This window comes from Odontesthes bonariensis, chromosome 10 (genome assembly GCF_027942865.1).
Source record: "Odontesthes bonariensis isolate fOdoBon6 chromosome 10, fOdoBon6.hap1, whole genome shotgun sequence".
Classification (NCBI taxonomy): domain Eukaryota; kingdom Metazoa; phylum Chordata; class Actinopteri; order Atheriniformes; family Atherinopsidae; genus Odontesthes; species Odontesthes bonariensis.
The window spans coordinates 3,500,822-3,519,676 of NC_134515.1; the positions used below are offsets into that span (position 1 = coordinate 3,500,822).

The window sequence follows — 18,855 nt, forward strand, 5'->3', positions numbered from 1 at the left end:
TCCTCTTTTAGTTTTTTTCTCGTCTGTAACTCCTCTGCCTCATCATAAACTCTGTTTTGGACCTCATCTGTAAAATGTCCTGCATTTGGGTCCTCTTTGCATAACCTCGCTGTGATGATGTGTCACATCGTTCAAAGCAGTGACGCTGCTGAGCTGCACGTTATCACACTGAAGGTGTTTCTGTTCCTCTTTGCACTGCTGAGGCTCAGGAGACGTACAGAAACGTCTCTCAGGGAACCTCAGCGAACCTCAGCGAACCTCAGCTAACCTCAGGGAACCTCAGCTAACCTCAGCTAACCTCAGCGAACCTCAGCGAACCTCAGCTAACCTCAGCTAACCTCAGCTAACCTCTGTGAACCTCTGTGAACCTCAGCTAACCTCTGTGAACCTCAGCTAACCTCAGCTAGCCTCAGGGAACCTCAGCTAACCTCAGCTAACCTTTGTGAACCTCAGCTAACCTCAGCTAACCTCTGTGAACCTCAGCTAACCTCAGCTAACCCCAGCAAACCTCAGCTAACCTCTGTGAACCTCAGCTAACCTCAGCTAACGTCTGTGAACCTCAGCAAACCTCAGGGAACCTCAGCGAACCTCAGGGAACCTCAGCTAACCTCAGCGAACCTCAGGGAACCTCAGCGAACCTCAGCTAACCTCAGCTAACCTCAGCGAACCTCAGCTAACCTCTGTGAACCTCAGCTAACCTCAGCTAACGTCTGTGAACCTCAGCGAACCTCAGCGAACCTCAGTTAACCTCAGCTAACCTCAGCGAACCTCAGCTAACCTCTGTGAACCTCAGCTAACCTCAGCTAACGTCTGTGAACCTCAGCGAACCTCAGCGAACCTCAGGGAACCTCAGCAAACCTCAGCGAACCTCAGAGAACCTCAGGGAACCTCAGCAAACCTCAGCGAACCTCTGTGAACCTCAGCGAACCTCAGCAAACCTCAGCGAACCTCAGGGAACCTCTGTGAACCTCAGCTAACCTCAGCTAACGTCTGTGAACCTCAGCGAATCTTAGCGAACCTTAGAAGAACCTCAGCGAACATCAGAGAACCTCAGGGAACCTCAGCAAACCTCAGCTAACCTCAGCGAACCTCAGCTAACCTCTGTGAACCTCAGCTAACCTCAGCTAACGTCTGTGAACCTCAGCGAACCTTAGCGAACCTTAGCGAACCTCAGAGAACCTCAGAGAACCTCAGAGAACCTCAGGGAACCTCAGCAAACCTCAGCGAACCTCAGCAAACCTCAGAGAACCTCAGCGAACCTCAGGGAACCTCAGGGAACCTCAGCAAACCTCAGGGAACCTCAGGGAACCTCAGCGAACCTCAGGGAACCTCAGCTAACCTCAGGGAACCTCAGCAAACCTCAGCAAACCTCAGGGAACCTCAGCTAACCTCAGGGAACCTCAGCAAACCTCAGCAAACCTCAGGGAACCTCAGCGAACCTCAGGGAACCTCAGGGAACCTCAGCTAACCTCAGGGAACCTCAGCGAACTGTCACACTGTCACACATTCAGTGATAATTGGATCCTTGTCGGCTGCTCCTGGTACAGATAATGGGGATTACAGCACAATAATTTCCATTTCACATAGAAAACAAGTTTCTTACATGTATTTATTAGGTAACTCTTTTATCTTGTGTTTTATTCTTCCACATTAGACGTTTGATAACTGTGGTGTAGATGCTGCTAAACACAATCAGCTGTGTGTTCGGGGCTAATTTGCCTTTGGGGGACAAATATTATCTTACAAAAGAAATAAGGCTCTCTGAATAACCACCCAAAGGTCAGTATGCAGGCGGATAAAATCCACAGGTGTCGGCTCAGGTGTTTGATCAGGCGTCGGCTCGGGCGTCGGCTCAGGCCTTCAGGTGAGCAGCGAGTCGAGGGTCCTGCCGCAGCTTCTGATCGAGAGCGTCGTATTTGTCCTGGACCGTTTCGGTGTGTCTGTAACAAACGCACACATGTCATTAACGCCGGCGCACCTTTCTGGTACTCATGAGGTGTCGGTGTGCGTACCTGTTGAGCCGTTTCTGGATGGCAGCGATCTGGAGTGTTTTATCAGCGCAGGTCTTCCGATAATCCTGCATGTCCTCTTGGGTCAGGTGGTGCTGGCTCTGCTGGAACCTCTGCTGCTCTGACTGCAGCTGCATCGTCTCCTGCACACACAGTCATGGGACCGGGTCAGTGCGCCCAACAGAGGCTTTGATCCCTGAATGCTCCTTCATTTCTTAATGCTTTAAAGTCCTGCTGGTATTCTTTGAGCTGATTATAGATAACAAACAGCACATATTGTGTAGAATGTTTCCTCAGAAGCTTCAACTGTCTCTGCAGAAGATGGAGCGCCGTGTAGAGGATCAAGTCACTTTGAAACGCAACACATTATCACCTGAAACCTCTCATAACCGCGTCTATGTAGAACCACATCTGCTTTCTCTGCAGTTTAATACCAGCTGGATGCTTTAGCCTTAAATAACTTCTGCCTGAAAACCTACTGAAGTCAGTCTATCATATCTTCTAAATTGTGCTCTGTAGCAAAGAGACACCCGAAACATCATCATTCTTTCTGTCTCTATCAGCGGACTATCAGACTTTCTGTGGAGATATTTTCCAGTTCAAGTTCAGGAGCAGAACCACAATCATTTTCCTTCCTGGTTTATATTTTTATAAATGTCTACAGCTGCTCCCCACGGCTGTTTGGTCTCATTTTCATGCCTCACCCTTTTCTTTTTCATTCTGATCGGTGAAAGCGTGCGTGTCTGGAAGCTGCTGCTGCTTATCCCCATTACACACTGCTGATAAATAATAACAGCACTGCTGCCAAACAGGGGCATGGCTAGGGGGGGGGGGGGCAGAACAAGTCCTGCCCCCCTGAGAAATGCCCTGTCCATCCAAAGAAAACTGGCCAGAAAAAAGGCCACGATTTATTATCTCTTTTTGTGTCTTGTATTGATAGAATAAATGCAGGTGGTAAATTTAAAAAAGCATATATATGCAAAGTTTATAGCTTTATTTATTCCCCCCCCCCCCCCGAAACCTTAACCCCTTGCTGCTGAAAAAAAAAAAAAAGCGATTTTCACATTTTCGGATGTTTTTGTTGTATATAATGATCTGAAATGTAGACTTAATGAAGGTAATAAAAAGCTGGAGTTGGCTGGATGTCTTGCCCCAAAGTATCTACTTGAATTTAAACCCTCAATGGAGAATGTGGAGCATGGTAAACAAAAGCTAATGTAAGCGTTGTAATGGTGCGTTTGCATGCATCATACAAGTTCTACATTTCTTTACAAAAAAAAAAAAAAACTTCCACACTGTTAACAAAATTGACGGTCATGATTTATGCTAGTGTGACCATATTTTCATTACCGAATTGAATTATTACTATTATTATTTTTATTCTTATTATCATTATTATTATTAGTATTATTATTATTATTATTATTATGCTGGAAGTTGTAGTAGTGGTTTTCCACCGATTTTTTTCAGGTATTGTTTTCTGCCCCCCCAGATGAGCTAACTGCCCACCCACACATGCCATTCTGCTCACACCTCTGCTGCCAAATCCTGAAACCTTAGAGTCGAAGGAGTCGAAGAAATGGTGAAACGTGACAGTCACAAGTAAAGCCAGGCTGTTACCTTTTCATAGCTCTGTTGCAGAAGGTTGGTCTTCTCCTCCAGTCGCTCTCTGAACTCAGACAGACAGCTTTCATAGAGCTGCTGGGCCTCCTCCGGACTCAGAACCTCTGGGTTGCCGAGCCGGATCAGGAGGGGAGCCATGACGTCCCTCTCCTGCTGCTGATGCCACCTCTTCTCCTGTGCAGCCATGAGCTCCTGCAGCGGCAGACACCACCAGGGAAAGGTGTGACCGACACGTGAGCCTGCTGCTGATGGACGGCAGCGTTGCTCTGTTCAACCTTTAAAGGTGTGCGTGCGTCTCACCCTTTGCTTTCTTTCTCTGCGGGCCGCAGCTGCTGCTATTGATGTGGTCCAAAGCTCGACTTCCTTCTCCTCCTGCTCTCTGCAAGCCACAATATCGTTCACCTGCTCACACATGGAAGACATATTCAAATGTAACACATGAAACAAGGCAGCTCAGTGCTTTTCTTACTGTTCTACTAAAAACTATGTTTTCTTGTTTCAGAAAACCTTTCATTTTAGAGAAAAACTGCTTCAGTCCAGATGAATAAACCCTTTACAATGGTCGTTCTCTTCTGGAGGCAATGTGCTGCTTGAGGTTCCAAATTCAGGCCCAACTTTATTTATCATTCATTGAAATGATAAATATTTTGTGTATGTGTTTTAATAGAAATTGGTGTTTACCTCATATACACTGGTATTTAAAGACATGCTATGCAACTTTTTCATGGTCATAAAATTGCTTGGTAATCATCAGTTTGCTTGGCTGACCCGTTCAGATGAAAACGGTGACATTTCCATCTCCATCTGGTGGCCCAAGCCCGAAACAGCGCTTGCAACTTTGCCTGTGGCGCCGCGTGCTTTGTTTAGCTCTGGAAGTCTCGGGACACACGAGAGCCGAGAACTACTGCTTCACGGCAGGTCGTAAAGGGCTCTGAGCCGAGCCAGGTAGCCTGAGAGACACACCCCCTCTCCATTAGCTGTCGACGGCTAAATTGAATGCGGTTAGCTTCTAGAGTTGTAATATAGTTTGTAATAGATATCGTGATGGCAGAACCACCGCTACTTGCCCGTCTGACCGCTGAGTCACCCAGAGCCAGCGATTCAGCGGTCAGACGGGCAAGTAGCGGATCCATGCCAACTCGGAGCTTTTTAAGTTTCGATTCTGTCTCGTGACTTGACGAGCGAGCGCCCAGTCGGCAGCTACAGGCAGCTACAGGCGGCAGCTACAGGCAGCTACAGGCGGCAGCTACAGGCAGCTACAGTCGGCAGCTACAGTCGGCAGCTACAGGCAGCTACAGGCAGCTACAGTAGGCAGCTACAGTAGGCAGCTACAGGCAGCTACAGTAGGCAGCTACAGTCGGCAGCTACAGTCAGCTACAGTAGGCAGCTACAGGCAGCTACAGTCGGCAGCTACAGGCAGCTACAGGCGGCAGCTACAGGCAGCTACAGTCGGCAGCTACAGTCGGCAGCTACAGTAGGCAGCTACAGGCAGCTACCGTAGGCAGCTACAGTCGGCAGCTACAGGCAGCTACAGTAGGCAGCTACAGGCAGCTACAGGCGGCAGCTACAGGCAGCTACAGGCGGCAGCTACAGGCAGCTACAGTCGGCAGCTACAGTCGGCAGCTACAGGCAGCTACAGGCAGCTACAGTAGGCAGCTACAGTCGGCAGCTACAGGCAGCTACAGTAGGCAGCTACAGGCAGCTACAGGCGGCAGCTACAGGCAGCTACAGGCGGCAGCTACAGTCGGCAGCTACAGTCGGCAGCTACAGGCAGCTACAGGCAGCTACAGTAGGCAGCTACAGGCAGCTACAGTAGGCAGCTACAGTCGGCAGCTACAGGCAGCTACAGTAGGCAGCTACAGGCAGCTACAGTAGGCAGCTACAGGCAGCTACAGTCGGCAGCTACAGTAGGCAGCTACAGTCGGCAGCTACAGTAGGCAGCTACAGTAGGCAGCTACAGTAGGCAGCTACAGGCAGCTACAGGCAGCTACAGTAGGCAGCTACAGTCGGCAGCTACAGTCGGCAGCTACAGTCGGCAGCTACAGTAGGCAGCTACAGGCAGCTACAGGCTCGGTTAGCGTGGCTTCATGCATCTTGTACAGTCGTTGAAAAATAATCATTTAGTGATATAGGGAGGGCAAGATCATTCCATGTTGTTTACTTGTAGGTCTAAACTCAGCATTGCCTCACCTAATGCTACCACATTTGTCGCTGTGTAAATGCACACACTAGCTGTTGTGTCTGGCTTTCAGATAAAATGGCATTGAATTATTACTTGACAAAAATAAATGAATGAACTTGTAGCCGTAGGCTGCTCTTTAATTTATCAAAATGAATTGATAAATGGGACAAAAAAAAGGCGAGGCGCATAGCCACTAAACGGCAGAAAGGGTTTTTTTTTTTTTTAATAAGTGACTCAAGTGATTCAAGTGGTCCGTATAACTCGAATCCCCTCCTCGAAATGATCCAATCAGCCCGGATTGCCCAAAAGATTCGAGTTAAGCATCTCTACTTCTCCAACTCTGTGCCAGTGTCTTGAAAAATAAACCGTAAATTGCCTCTGGTGGGTTTACGACAGTCTGGCTAGACTGTCGCCTATTTTCTACGGAGCTCCCCCTACAGCTTTGGGTTGTGTATTGCATGGTAAACAAACCCCATATTACTGAGCCCTGCTTTAAAGCTACAGTCTGCAGGATTTGTTGTTGTCATACGTAAAGTCCTAATTTTTGGCATTTTAAGAGTTTACATGATCTATCAGAACGCTTGAAGTTGAAAACGGTGACCTCCGTAGTCGCAAAATGCAAGAAAAGCTTATTTTTTAACCGAAAAATAAAAAGTTATTCAACTTCCTGTCCCTCCCCATCAAAACACATGAGAACTCGTGCACGTCTACGTGCACGCCAGATGCGCGTACACGACTCCTCATTCATCAACTCACCTGTCATTTGCGATCATGGAAGACACAGTAAGTAGACTAGCCCGTAATGAAGTTCTATAAGCGTGGGGACGAGCCTACCTTGTATCGCGCGTGCACAATCGGTGATTGACAGGCAGCAGAGCCCAGCTCGTAACCTGATTGGTTACCTTTTACCGGTCCGGTCTGCAATTTTGTAAACAAACCTGCTGGCTTTGGAGGGACCTAGCGGGACATATAGGGGACCTAGAGAACTCTTTTTTTTTGTATTGGGGTATTTAATGTACTACTTTCAGAATCCCCGGACAGTTCCAGGCATTATGCTTGAAAAAGAGTTGCAGACTGCAGCTTTAAAGGGTTAATTTTTTTTTAAATTATTAAAAAACTGTAAAAAACTGTAGAGGTAAAACATCAGGATATGTCAGATGCAGTTTAAATTCTTCTGCATTCACGCGGTTTCTCGTAAGTTAACTTTTCCACCACTAAGCTCGCTCAGGTTTATTGTTGCATCTGGTAACATAAATGTTGCATAATTACCTCTTTCAGCGACCTTTGAATTTGCAGCGCCACTTTGTCCTCCTCCTTTATCAGCTCATTCAGCATCCTGTTCAGATTCAAGGTCGTAAGAGGCACCTCAGATTGATCCACCTGAACATCCACACGTAAACATCATCAGCGTGTTTCATAACCCTGCTTTAAAGATGGGACGCTGCGTGGATGTAACTGAAGACAGAACGCAGCAGTTTGCAAATCTTATCAACCAATATCTCTCACTCACAAGAGACATTACTAACATTGAAAATGAGACATTTTTTTGTTTTATGAAAAATATGAAAAATGCCTCAAATATCTGGAATTTAATGGCAGCAACACGTCCAACAAAAAGTCTGAACATGGGCAACAAATGACTGGAAAAGTAAGTGGTGCTAAAAAGAAACACCTGGAGGAACACGTTGCAACTAAGTAGGTTAATGGGCAACAGGTCAGTAACATGACTGAGTATAAAAAGAGCACCTTAGAGAGGCAGAGCCTCTCAGAAGTAAAGATGGGCAGATGGTCAGCCATCTGTGAAAAACTGTCTACAAATTGTGGAGAAATTTCAGAGAGTTGTACTTTGAAAGGCTTTTAACTAGGGCTGGGCAAGTTAACTCATTATTATCGCGTTAACTCGTTAATTATTTAACGCTGATAAATATTTTATCGCGCATTAACTCATTTTTTAAAACTTTTTTTTAAATATATTATTTTTTGGGACTTTTGTGTCTTTAATGGATAGGAAAGTTCAGAGAGACAGGAAGCAGGGGGTGGAGAGAGGGGGAACGACATGCAGCACAGGGCCGCCCGATGCGGGACTTGAACCGAGGCCAGCTGCAGCGAGGACTGTAGCCTCTGTACATGGGGCACCTGCTCAACCCACTACGCCACTGACCCCCCCTGTTTTATCATTTATTTTATTTTGTAAAAGTCTGTTGCTGTCTGCTGCGGAACCGGAAAAGAAAGTAATCGGCGGATCCACCAAACATGGAGAAGGGTACGGAACTTTTACTCGGCCATTTTCATTTTAAAGTTCTTCCAGACGGCGGAGTCGACAGAACCAAAGTCATCTGTAAACACTGCCAAGTTGAATTGTCTTCTCAGCGTAGTAGTTCCAGTCTAAAATATCACTTAAAGGCAAAACACACAACTGATAGCAGCAAGTCATTCAAGGAAACAGACAGTGGAGCGAGGCTTCTACATAAAAACTACAGAAAGATGCTGATGTTAAAAGTGTGTTTGCACAACAAATGTTATGGCACTTTCATTCATATGGCAGCACATTTAAAATAAAACTAAATGCTAAAAGCTATACACTACTTTTGGATTCATTTTTGGATTTTGCATACAAATGCGATTAATCGCGATTAATCAGGGAAATCGTGTGATTAATTAGATTAAACATTTTAATCGTTGCCCAGCCCTAATTTTAACTCATTAATTTAACTCGTTCATTTTTTTTCCATGAGTTGTGCAGTCTGTACCTGAAAGGTGGAGACCAGGGCTTGCGTGAATTTCTGGCCTGGTCGTGGTTTCTGGAAGCACCTCTTTGAGGGGAAAAATCTGTGATCCATCAGGTGAAAAGTTAACTTGATCCGATCCTGAGCCACCTGGAACACCCGCTTGGCCAAGTCCTCGTTGGCTGGTTTGGATGCGTTCCTGTCAAAGTGCTCCACTACTGTCTGAAACACACAGAGCATGACCAACACGTCACTCTTTCTACTTGTTTATGGGTCGCTCAAAGGAACGAAGCCTCTGCTAACACATCCTGGAACATCTGACTCAGCACAGGTAAAGGTGAAGTCAGGAATTTTCTCTGGCAGTTGGGATAAAGAAATCCTGACTTTTTCTATTTGCTTAAAGTCTGGTTTTCTACTTTATTTCTCTCAACCTCAGAAGATTTCTGCTATGAAACAAACACTAAATACAACCTGACAACAAGTATTGAGAATAAAAATCAAAGCTGGCAGATGTGGACTAACACACTGCTGAGGTTTTCACTGGTTAGGGCGGATGTTTCAGGACATTTCTAAGGTTTATTTAAGGTTACAGATCAAATATTTGTGGTCTGCATCGACAGATTTATGTCCTCTGCTGGAACACAGACACCATTCTTTGCTCCAACACATTTAGCTCTTTTCATATGATTTTATAACCAAAAGCGGCTCAGAAACAAATTAATCAGGTTGAGCTTGTTGAGCTTGTTCTGGGGAGTTGGGTGGTCGCTGTGCAGCCCGCCTGCTGTTTCAGAGTTTGGGTCAACCTTACCGACACTTTGTGGTCTTCCGTTCTATTAAAGCCTTAACAAAATGTCTAGAATACACATTCAGGTGTTTACATATTTCATTTTTTTCCGTTTGCATCTCTACACATACAAATTCCAAACACGATCGAATGTTTTTATTAGAGAAGTAAATGTATGTAAATGTACTTTATTTATACAGCCCTTTACAGACAATCCTTACGGTGTACCAAAGTGCTTTACAGCAGGTAATAAAAAAAGAGAAGAATAAGTCAAAACAAATAAAAACAATGAAAGAACAATAAAATATAACAAAATCGATTAAGATAAAATAAGATGAAAGTGTCATCATACTACTGGTTATTAAAGCCATCCTAAATAAGTAGGTTTTTAGCCCAGGTGTGAAGAGGCCCAGGTCAGAAATAAGACGCAGCTGGACGGGGGGCTTATTCCAGAGCCTGGGGGCAGCTTTGGGAAAAGGCTCGCTCACCCCAGGGTTTGTATTCTGACCTGGGCACTTCCAGCAGAAACTGATCTGTTGACCTCAGAGCTCTACCAGGACTGTTAAACGCTCAGATAAATACGACGGGGCGAGGCCGTTAAGAGCTTTACAAACCAACATTAAAAGTTTAAAATCAGTTCTATAAAAGGACAGGAAGCCAATGGAGGGAGTTAAGAACAGGAGTGATGTGCACCCGTCTGTTGGTGTTGGTTAAAAGACGGGCAGCAGCGTTCTGCACCAGCTGAAAGCAACTGAGAGGAGACTGGGAGACGCCGACATAAAGAGCATTGCAATAGTCTGACCTTGAACTTATTAGGGCGTGGATGGCTTTCTCAAGGTCATGACGACTTAAAAACATTTTAACTTCGGCCAGGACACGCAGCTGGAAAAAACTAGTCCTGACGACATTGTTCATTTGTTTGTCCGACCTCAGATCAAAGGTCATAGGTCACTCCCAGATTTCTGATGGTTGAACTAAGCTTTGAAGACGAGGTGCCAAAGCCAGCCGTCACAGTGTCCCCAAACAAAATGCATTCAGTTCTGTCATCATTTATTTAAAGCTGCAGTCGGCAGGTTTTCAAAATTGCGAGTCTAAAGTCGGAAAATTCGAACTGATACAACTTTCAGGTCCCTCCCCCAACCTCTAACAAGCTCCGAATCGACCCCCAAACCCCTCCCCCTCTTTGGACGAGTTTGTGCACGTGAGTTCACACCAGTGTGAGCGCACACAAGCTGGGGCAGACTCACGCTCAGCAGCGTGTGCACAAGCTGTGATTGACAGGTAGGGTTCCTCCTCCCTAACTTGATTGGTTAAAAACAGCCGGGAGCGCTCGGTTTTTGCAAGCATGATTACAGGCTTCAGAGGGAGCTACAGATTTCGTTATTTTTCCTAAACAGCCTATTTAATATTCTACTTCCAGAATCCCATGACAGTTCAAGCTAATATGACTAAAAAAAAGTTGCCGACCGCAGCTTTAAATGAAGAAAATTTTGGGCCAACCACTGCTTAATACAATCATTGTAAATATTTTAAAAAATGTTGAGCTACTTGACTAATTTGAATTTCTCCCATTGGGGGATGAATAGAGTATTTTTCTATTTCTATTCTATTCTATTTCTATTTCTAATATCAGCAATACAACTAAACAAAGAACATTGTGCACTGTTACTATTTGGCTTCAATGGTAGATAAATTTGTAAATCGTCTGCATAACAGTGGAAGGAAAGTTTGTGCCTGGCTATAATTGACCCAAGTATTAGCATGTACAATGAGAAGAGGATGGGGCCAAGAATGGATCCTTGAGGGACTCCACAGGAGAGAGGAGCACAAGAGGAAAGGTCACCAACCATAATGGAGAAGGTTCTACTGGACGAGTAAGATGCAAACCACTTCAATGCAGAAGTGCCTGACCAATGCTGTTTACGGTGGTTATGGAGGGCTGCCGACCACAACCAGGGATACAGTTGGAATTTCAGGATAATACAACATCATCTACCACCCGCCACCTGGCTGTTGCTTCAGCGTATTTATCTCCAGTGCAAATGCAACCAGAGCTCTCACAGAGCTGTGGGAAGTGTTGTGAATCCCACCGAACACTCCAGAGAGCCACTGTATAGTGTTGCGCGGGTGAGGTTTTTTTGAACACCCGCCCCAACCCGACCCGCAAGAATTTCCAAACCGCCCCGCCCGACCCGCAAAATATGACCCGCAAAAAAAAACCTAAATGAGAAGGATTTGCGCTAGACTCGCATTATTGTGAAACTTCAACGGTAGGCTACATCAAACAACAACAACAAAGACAGCAAAATTCGATTTTACGCCATTCTTTATTGAAGAACAGTTATGAACGACTCAGCGCAGCGCAGTTTTCTCTAAAACAAAAGTGGAGCATCCACTAACAAGTAGCCTACTCAATAGTTCACCTGACTACTATAGGTTCCTGCAAAATAAAAACTCAAAATAAAAAAGGATACATATACTGGTCGACTGTATTTAGCCTATGTCAGCTGTTTAGAATCGCTGTGGAGAAAGAGAATGGAATCCACGGTGTCTGGATTTAGCCTATTTCTGCACGCTTCCAACACGCAACCTGCCGAACTGAACGTGCGCAGACCCACGGCATGAATGTCGTAACAGATTTGATGTACCTGTCTTATGTCCATCATATTGTACAGCGCCTCACAATGCCAGCACATGACGTAGTGTGCAATGGTGTCATCGGACAGGACAACTTGTCCAAATTTATCCCACACCTTGCTCTTTTGGTCGCCTTTTCGCACAACCTTTGCATCGACTTTTTTTTTATCTTATCTCTTATCAAGTCAGCCATCTTCATCCGAGTCCTCCTAGAAGTTTGGCGGTGTAAACAAAAACTACGGATAGCTGTTGGGATAAACTGTTCCAAACGAGCTGAAAAGCCCTTAAACTACCGTTTTAAAAGGTAACATTTTACAGAATATAAAGTGTAGAATAAAATGTGAGGTGGACACCCAGGTAGGGCTGGGCGATATATCGATATTTAAGATATATCGATAGATTTTTAAATAAGATATGGAATTAGACCATATAGCATATATCGATATAGTTCAAATTTGCGCTGTAATACTTGCTTCAGGCAAGCCGTTGATCAGAGCTCTCTGCACTGCTTCCCTCGCTCCGGCTCCGCCCCTCCTCTCTCATGCACAGAGGGGGGAGGGGGAGGAACACTCCGGCACTCTTAACAAACATGGAGAAGGCAACAACACCTGCGGAGCGTACGGAGGAGAGCCCCTTGGTTGGTAAAAGAAAAAGCAGTGGCTCAATCATTTGGAGATGGTTCGGATACAAATTGTCAGACGAGCAACAAAACCAAGCTATATGTAGGGAGTGCCATAAGCACATTGCAGCCAGTGGTGGAAGCACTACGAATCTTTTTTATCACTTAAAAACGTAGCACAAAGTGCAATATGAAGAGTGTGTGAAACTGCGCGCTGCAGCAGCCACAGGCACAAGCCGTCCCCAACCTGACAAAGCTCCAGCCCCAAAACAAAGCTCACTGCAAGCTTCATTTTCCCGCTGTGTGCCGTATGAGAAGAAAAGCGACAAGTGTCCTTTCACATTGCCAAAGACATGGTCCCTGTTGCAACAGTGGAACAGGTTGGGTTCAAATAGCTAATTAAAAAGCTGGGCCCGAGATACGAGCTTCCCAGTCGCAACTATTTTGCATGAGAAGCACTGCCGCAAATGTATAGTGAAGTCAGACAGAACGTTGCGGGCCGGCTCGCTAACGTCACCCATTTTGCGTTGACCAGCGATATGTGGTCAAGCAGAACCTGTGCGAAGCTTATATGAGCGTGACAGTTCACTTCATACAAGACTGGGAGATGAAAACAGCTTGGCAACTGGTTGAGACTGTTCAGAGAAGCTATTAAGTTAACAAAAAGAAACAGGTAATCTCAAGCTGATGTTTAAAAACGTTTTTCTTAAACTGAGCACTTTATTTTGTTATCTCTTTATATATAAATGCTGCCCTCAGAAAAAGATTTACCTATTTTATTTTATAGGCTAATTTTATTTAAGATATTTTTTTTATTTAAATGTGCACCTTACGGAGCTTTGTTATACAGTGTTTATGTTTACATTTTATAGTGAGTTTTCAATAAAACTACTCGTATTTGGCTTTGACTTTGACTGAGCATTTCATATCACAGCTCTCACTTTGCGGAAAAAAATATCGGGATATATATCGTATATCGATATTCAACCTAAATATATCGAGATATGACTTTTGGTCCATATCGCCCAGCCCTACACCCAGGTTATGTAATTCAGACGACAACTGCATGAGTGAGAGCTTTGAGTGCAATGACTTTGTGACAGCGGGATGTATGCAATTGATAAGTTCTGTAACTCAAAATTGCGATTTCACCTATATTTCCAAACTTCCGGGTTGCGGGTTTTGACTATTTTGACCCGCCCCGCCCGCACCCGCAATACTTAGAAAAAACTGCTACCCAACTCACCCGCGCAACACTACCACTGCAGGTCCATGAGCCGGAGTGAGAATCCGCTTACCTGTACATGTAGATTCTCCAGATCAGTTTGCAGATAACTCGGTTCAGAACGCTGATCTGGTGGTTTGAAAACAACACGTCGGTAGCAGAGGAAGTCGCTCCGTCCCTGGAAGTATTCCTCCATTTCACTGGGCGACAGCACCCTCCGCACCAGATACTCAATATGTGCGCTGCTGAACTCCATCAGCCGCTCGGTGCCGGTGGGCAGGGACCTCCACCTGTGAACTGAGCAGCATGAACACCACCACTCAGCTGACTGACTCACATGTGCAGCAGAAACAACTCATCACTTCACATCACGAGGTCAGCCTTTCACTCCGGGCCAGAGGGAACACATGAGATAAACAGAACAACGTTTTTAATGACACGTTTTAACCTTTTAACTTTAGCTCGGCTCACAATGCTCTCTGCAATCTAATTTACTCCCAGCTGTCACACACAGCTGCCTTTAGGAGCAATGTTTTGTCCAAAGAAGTATCAAGATGAATAGTTTTGGAATTTGGAAATCACCAGTGGACACAATCCAAGAAGACTGTGGAAATAAATCACTAAACATCAGGCTTCAAAATGATGGACAACTATTATGGTGGCTGCGTCTGTCATTTTATCTTTTAAACAGGAGCATGGCAGGGTATCGTCTTACTATGCAACATATATAAAGAAATGCTGTGATGTGTAACCAGCACGAGATGGAAGGATTAATAATCTTATCATACAGTCACTTCTTTTGAACAGTGTTAAAGAGAGACTATTTTACTGAATGAGGATTAAAGGTGCACTCAGGTGTCACCTGGTACAGGTTTGTGGTTAAATTGTGTGAGATAAGTTAGGCAGCGGCGGCGGCAGCAGCAGACTTACATAAAAGGTGGAACGCTCTTCCCCGTCTGAAGCGTTCTGAGGTGAAGTTATCAGTCTTGTTGATCTGTGTCTCCTCCAGGTTGTCATTTCTGTATTTATACCACTGCTTCACCGCGGTGACCTCAGTGCCTTCCACACACACACACAGCTCAGCTGTTACACTCAGTGGGGTCACATGGCACCGAAAGGATCGGATTATTGGCTAAATTACAATCAGAATGAGTTGAGCGAGGGTAATTGTCCTTGGATATCTGGCGGTGAATGAATGGGATCAGAGGCACAAAGCGTGTCATACCTCGGTATGATAGGTGGCGCTGTACCCATTCCAACTGTTGCTAATAGAGCCACTTCCTGTTGACCTCTTCACCACCAACAACAACAACAAACTCAGGCATTGGAGAAAGATGGAGAACGCAGAGCCAGATGAAGCTACGTCCCTCTACATTTGGTCTGTGATGAGCTGCTTGTTGCACAAACTCGATGCCCAACGGAGCATTCTCCATCGCGTTGTTTGTTTCTTTCTGACGGCGACAACAACAGGAATATCGTCTCCTTTGACTTCCGGGTCACGACCCCGGGAAAACATCTGGAGCATGCGCAGAACGCAAAGTCTGATTCACCACGTGCTTCAGCGTCTACAAGCAGGTTCAGAGTGACTTTCAACCCAGTTATCTCGGGGTCTGAATCCCATCCGATCCAATTCTTAGTCAGATTAAGGTGTCTACATGCACTAAATAACTCTGTAATTTAGCCAATAATCCGATCCTTTCAGTGCCATGTAACCCCGCTGAGTGTATTTGTAGGATAACTGATAAAAGAAAAAACAGAAGAGAATGAATGGAGAAGTGTTTCTGTTTGGCACTCACAGTCCAGGTCTTTGTATGTAGTCAGTCTTGTGATGAGGCCATCTGGGTTGAGACATGGCACAAACCTCTCCAGCTTTGCTTTCCTGTAGTGGGTCACCTTCTTTCCTTCTGGCCAACGAGTCTCCAGGTCTGAATGAAAAGTAAGGAGAAAATACACCAGTTTAAGAGTACAGTGGGGCGGTCGGTGGCGTAGTGGGTACAGCAGGCGCCCCATGTACAGAGGCTACATTCCTCGCTGCAGCGGGCCCCGGTTCGAGTCCTGTATCGGACGGCCCTTTGCTGCATGTCATTCCCCCTCTCTCTGCCTCCTGCTTCCTGTCTCTCTTCAACTGTCCTGTCCATTAAAGGCACAAAAGCCCCCAAAAACAATAATAATAACAAAAAGAGTCCTGTGCAGCAAGATGAATGGCTCAGCATGGTACATGGTCAGCGTTTCCAGTACCACGAAGTCATCTTAAAAGCCAATTAGTGATCAAACGTTGGCATTCTAATCGCTAAATATAATCATATAATAAGGCCACATTTTAAGCATAAAATCCATTTTAAGGCTGGTATCTTTAACTGAAAATCAATCATTTTGACCAGAAGTCAGGGCTATGAAAGCTGTAGGGATGTACGTTATCCCACCAAGAAGAACTGCAGGACCTTAGAAACCATTCATTCAACTGGGGAACGTGAACAGGCCACAAGACAAGTCAGTTCTGTACTGTGGATATGACGGATTTGATTACATGTCAAAGTAATTATTCTTTTAAATAATTAAAGCCATGCCATCTGTTTCTTACTGCTTCTTTTACCTTTTTTTGAAATAGTGATGTAACTGACCCAGGATCTCGGCATCTGAAACACTCTGGGCTGCTCCTCCTTCAAAAGAAACGATGGTGAGTTCACAGTTCGTTTCATTCAATGTAAAAATCTGATTCTATTGTCAATACAGGTGTTCACTTAAGCTGAAAACGACAAGTTTGTGAGAAATTTTAACATCCAAAATAATTCTTTACTTTCTTAGCCACTGCTGCATCAACAGCAGAACATTTAGTGAAAGGAATCACTATTAAAAAGCCCCGTTTCCCTGTTTTCAAAAGGTTTTCTTTTATGCAAATGTGACACAAGTGGAAAAGGAGTAAAACTCATTTAAGAAACATTTAAGGATAGGGAAGATCTTTTTCCTTATGTTTCTAATTCACAAATCAAAATGAAAAGTGTATTGATCTGTAGCTTCAGGCCTAAACCTAACCTCTTTTCTCCCTCTACACATCATCTCTTGGTTCTATCATCCACTCCCATAACTTTTCCTACCACTGCTATGCAGATGACACCCAGCTGATTCTGTCTTTTCCCCCTTCTGACACCCAAGTGGAGGCATTGCTGCGTGCCTGGTAGACATCTCGGGGTGGATGTCGATGCACCACCTTAAGCTCAACCTGGACCAGACTGAGCTGGTGTTTCTCCCGGGGAAGGGCTGCCCGTATGAGACCAGCCCGTCACCATGGTGACTCCGTGGTGATGTCATCTCGGACTGTGAGGAATCTGGGTGTGACCCTGGACGACCAACTGTCGTTCTCGCCAAACATCGCATCAGTGACCCGTTCCTGCCGATTCCTCCTCTATAACATCCGGAGGATTCGCCCCTTCCTCACCGACAGGGCAGCAGGTGCTCCTCCAGGCTCTGGTCATCTCCCGCCTGGACTACTGCAGCTCGCTCCTTGCTGGCGCCCCGGCTTCTGCCATCAGACCTCTGGAGCTGGTTCAGAAAGCTGCTGCTCGTCTGGTGTTCAACCTCCCCGAGTTCTCCCATACCACTCCCCTTCTCCGCTCTCTACACTGGCTCCCTGTAGCTGCAGCATCCAGTTTCAGACTCTGGTGCTGGCCTACAGGGCAGTGGAAGGATCAGCTCCTTCATACCTCCAGGCTGTGGTCCAGCCCTACACCCCCGCCCGACCGCTTCGCTCTGCGTCCTCCAGGCGGCCGGCTGCCCCGTCACTCAGCGGCCCCTGCGCACCATCCACACGGTCACGGCTTTTCTCTGTTCTGGCGCCCCGATGGTGGAACGATCTCCCGACTGATGTCAGCACAGCTGAGTCGCTGCCCATCTTTGGCCGCAGGCTGCAAACCATCTCTTCAGGAAACACTACCCAGATCCGCCCTCTGAGGACATCACCTGTTTCGTCCCAGCTCCTTACGCACTTATTGTTTCCTAAATTGTCTTTTTTCCCCCTATTTGTCTCGGTACCTAACTTACTGCACTTACTCTGGCACTAGTTATGCTCTTAGCTGTTTGGTTTTGGAAGGAAATGCACTTGTGATTTCTTGTGACCTGAAGTTCTTTTGCCTACCGATGTGGAACACACTTATTGTAAGTCTCTTTGGATAAAAGCGTCTGCAGAATGACCGTAATGTAATGTAATGTAACCTTTACCCAACAGCTACCAAAACCTAACTGAGTCTTGACCTTCAGTCTTCACTTTGTACTTAAAGGGATAGTTTGCCTCTTTTGACATGAAGCTGTATGACATCCCATACTAGCAATATCATTTATGAAGGGAGAGAAAATAGGGCCAAGCGATTGTGAGGTCTGACTTTTTCCTGGAGAACCATTTTGTGATGCAAATGTATTACTCTTTTGAACGCATATTGTTCTGAGAAGCAAAACGCTTTATTTTTTAAACCCCAGCCAGCTAGCCGGACAACCTTCATCAACGCCAAAACGAGGCTGGAACTCTGCTCACAGGACGCAGCAGGGGGTAAGAAGATGTTCATAAATGATGTTGCTGATATGGGATGTCATACAGCTTCATGTCAAAAGAGGCGAACTATCCCTTTAAGGGGAAGAATTCTGTCCCCACATTTACAGGAAGTCCCCATAAATAGGTTTGCAGTCAGATGTTCATCCCCATCATGTACGGAAAACCAGCACACACACCCAGGACTTGTTAGTAGGATCAAATTTCTATTCTTCTGACACTAAACACCTCCCAGAACTGCCACCGAAACACAAAGATAAACACACTTTAAAGGCTAAAAACACACACATTCGTACCTCCTCCTCAGAGCTGGTTATGCTCATCATCTTTCTTTCTTTTCTCTTCAGGACATCAAGAATCAGCTGTTTTTTGCTGGTTGCACCATACAATACAGGCTCCCACATCCTTAAATCTTCCAAGTCAAACACCATCTCCTGCTCACACACACAGATAACAGACAGGTTTGCAGTGTAATACATGGAATCTTCCTTCTTCCTGTTTTCAGGCCTG

The 18,855-nt window shown here is 45.4% G+C and overlaps 1 protein-coding gene across 1 annotated transcript in view; it reads right to left on the minus strand.

The window, feature by feature from the left end:
• Positions 1–1,628: 1,628 nt before the first annotated feature.
• Positions 1,629–18,855, minus strand: part of ccdc135 (coiled-coil domain containing 135) — a 29,251-nt gene continuing 12,024 nt past the window's right edge. The window contains exons 7-17 of the mRNA XM_075475455.1: positions 18,642–18,779; positions 16,399–16,465; positions 15,602–15,730; positions 14,736–14,864; positions 13,879–14,102; positions 8,565–8,762; positions 7,084–7,194; positions 3,933–4,034; positions 3,630–3,824; positions 2,013–2,152; positions 1,629–1,940 (exon numbers count right to left, since the gene is read on the minus strand). Coding sequence (XP_075331570.1) covers positions 1,853–1,940; positions 2,013–2,152; positions 3,630–3,824; positions 3,933–4,034; positions 7,084–7,194; positions 8,565–8,762; positions 13,879–14,102; positions 14,736–14,864; positions 15,602–15,730; positions 16,399–16,465; positions 18,642–18,779 — 1,521 coding nt within the window. The 3' untranslated portion in view covers positions 1,629–1,852. The remainder of the gene's footprint in view (positions 1,941–2,012; positions 2,153–3,629; positions 3,825–3,932; positions 4,035–7,083; positions 7,195–8,564; positions 8,763–13,878; positions 14,103–14,735; positions 14,865–15,601; positions 15,731–16,398; positions 16,466–18,641; positions 18,780–18,855) is intronic.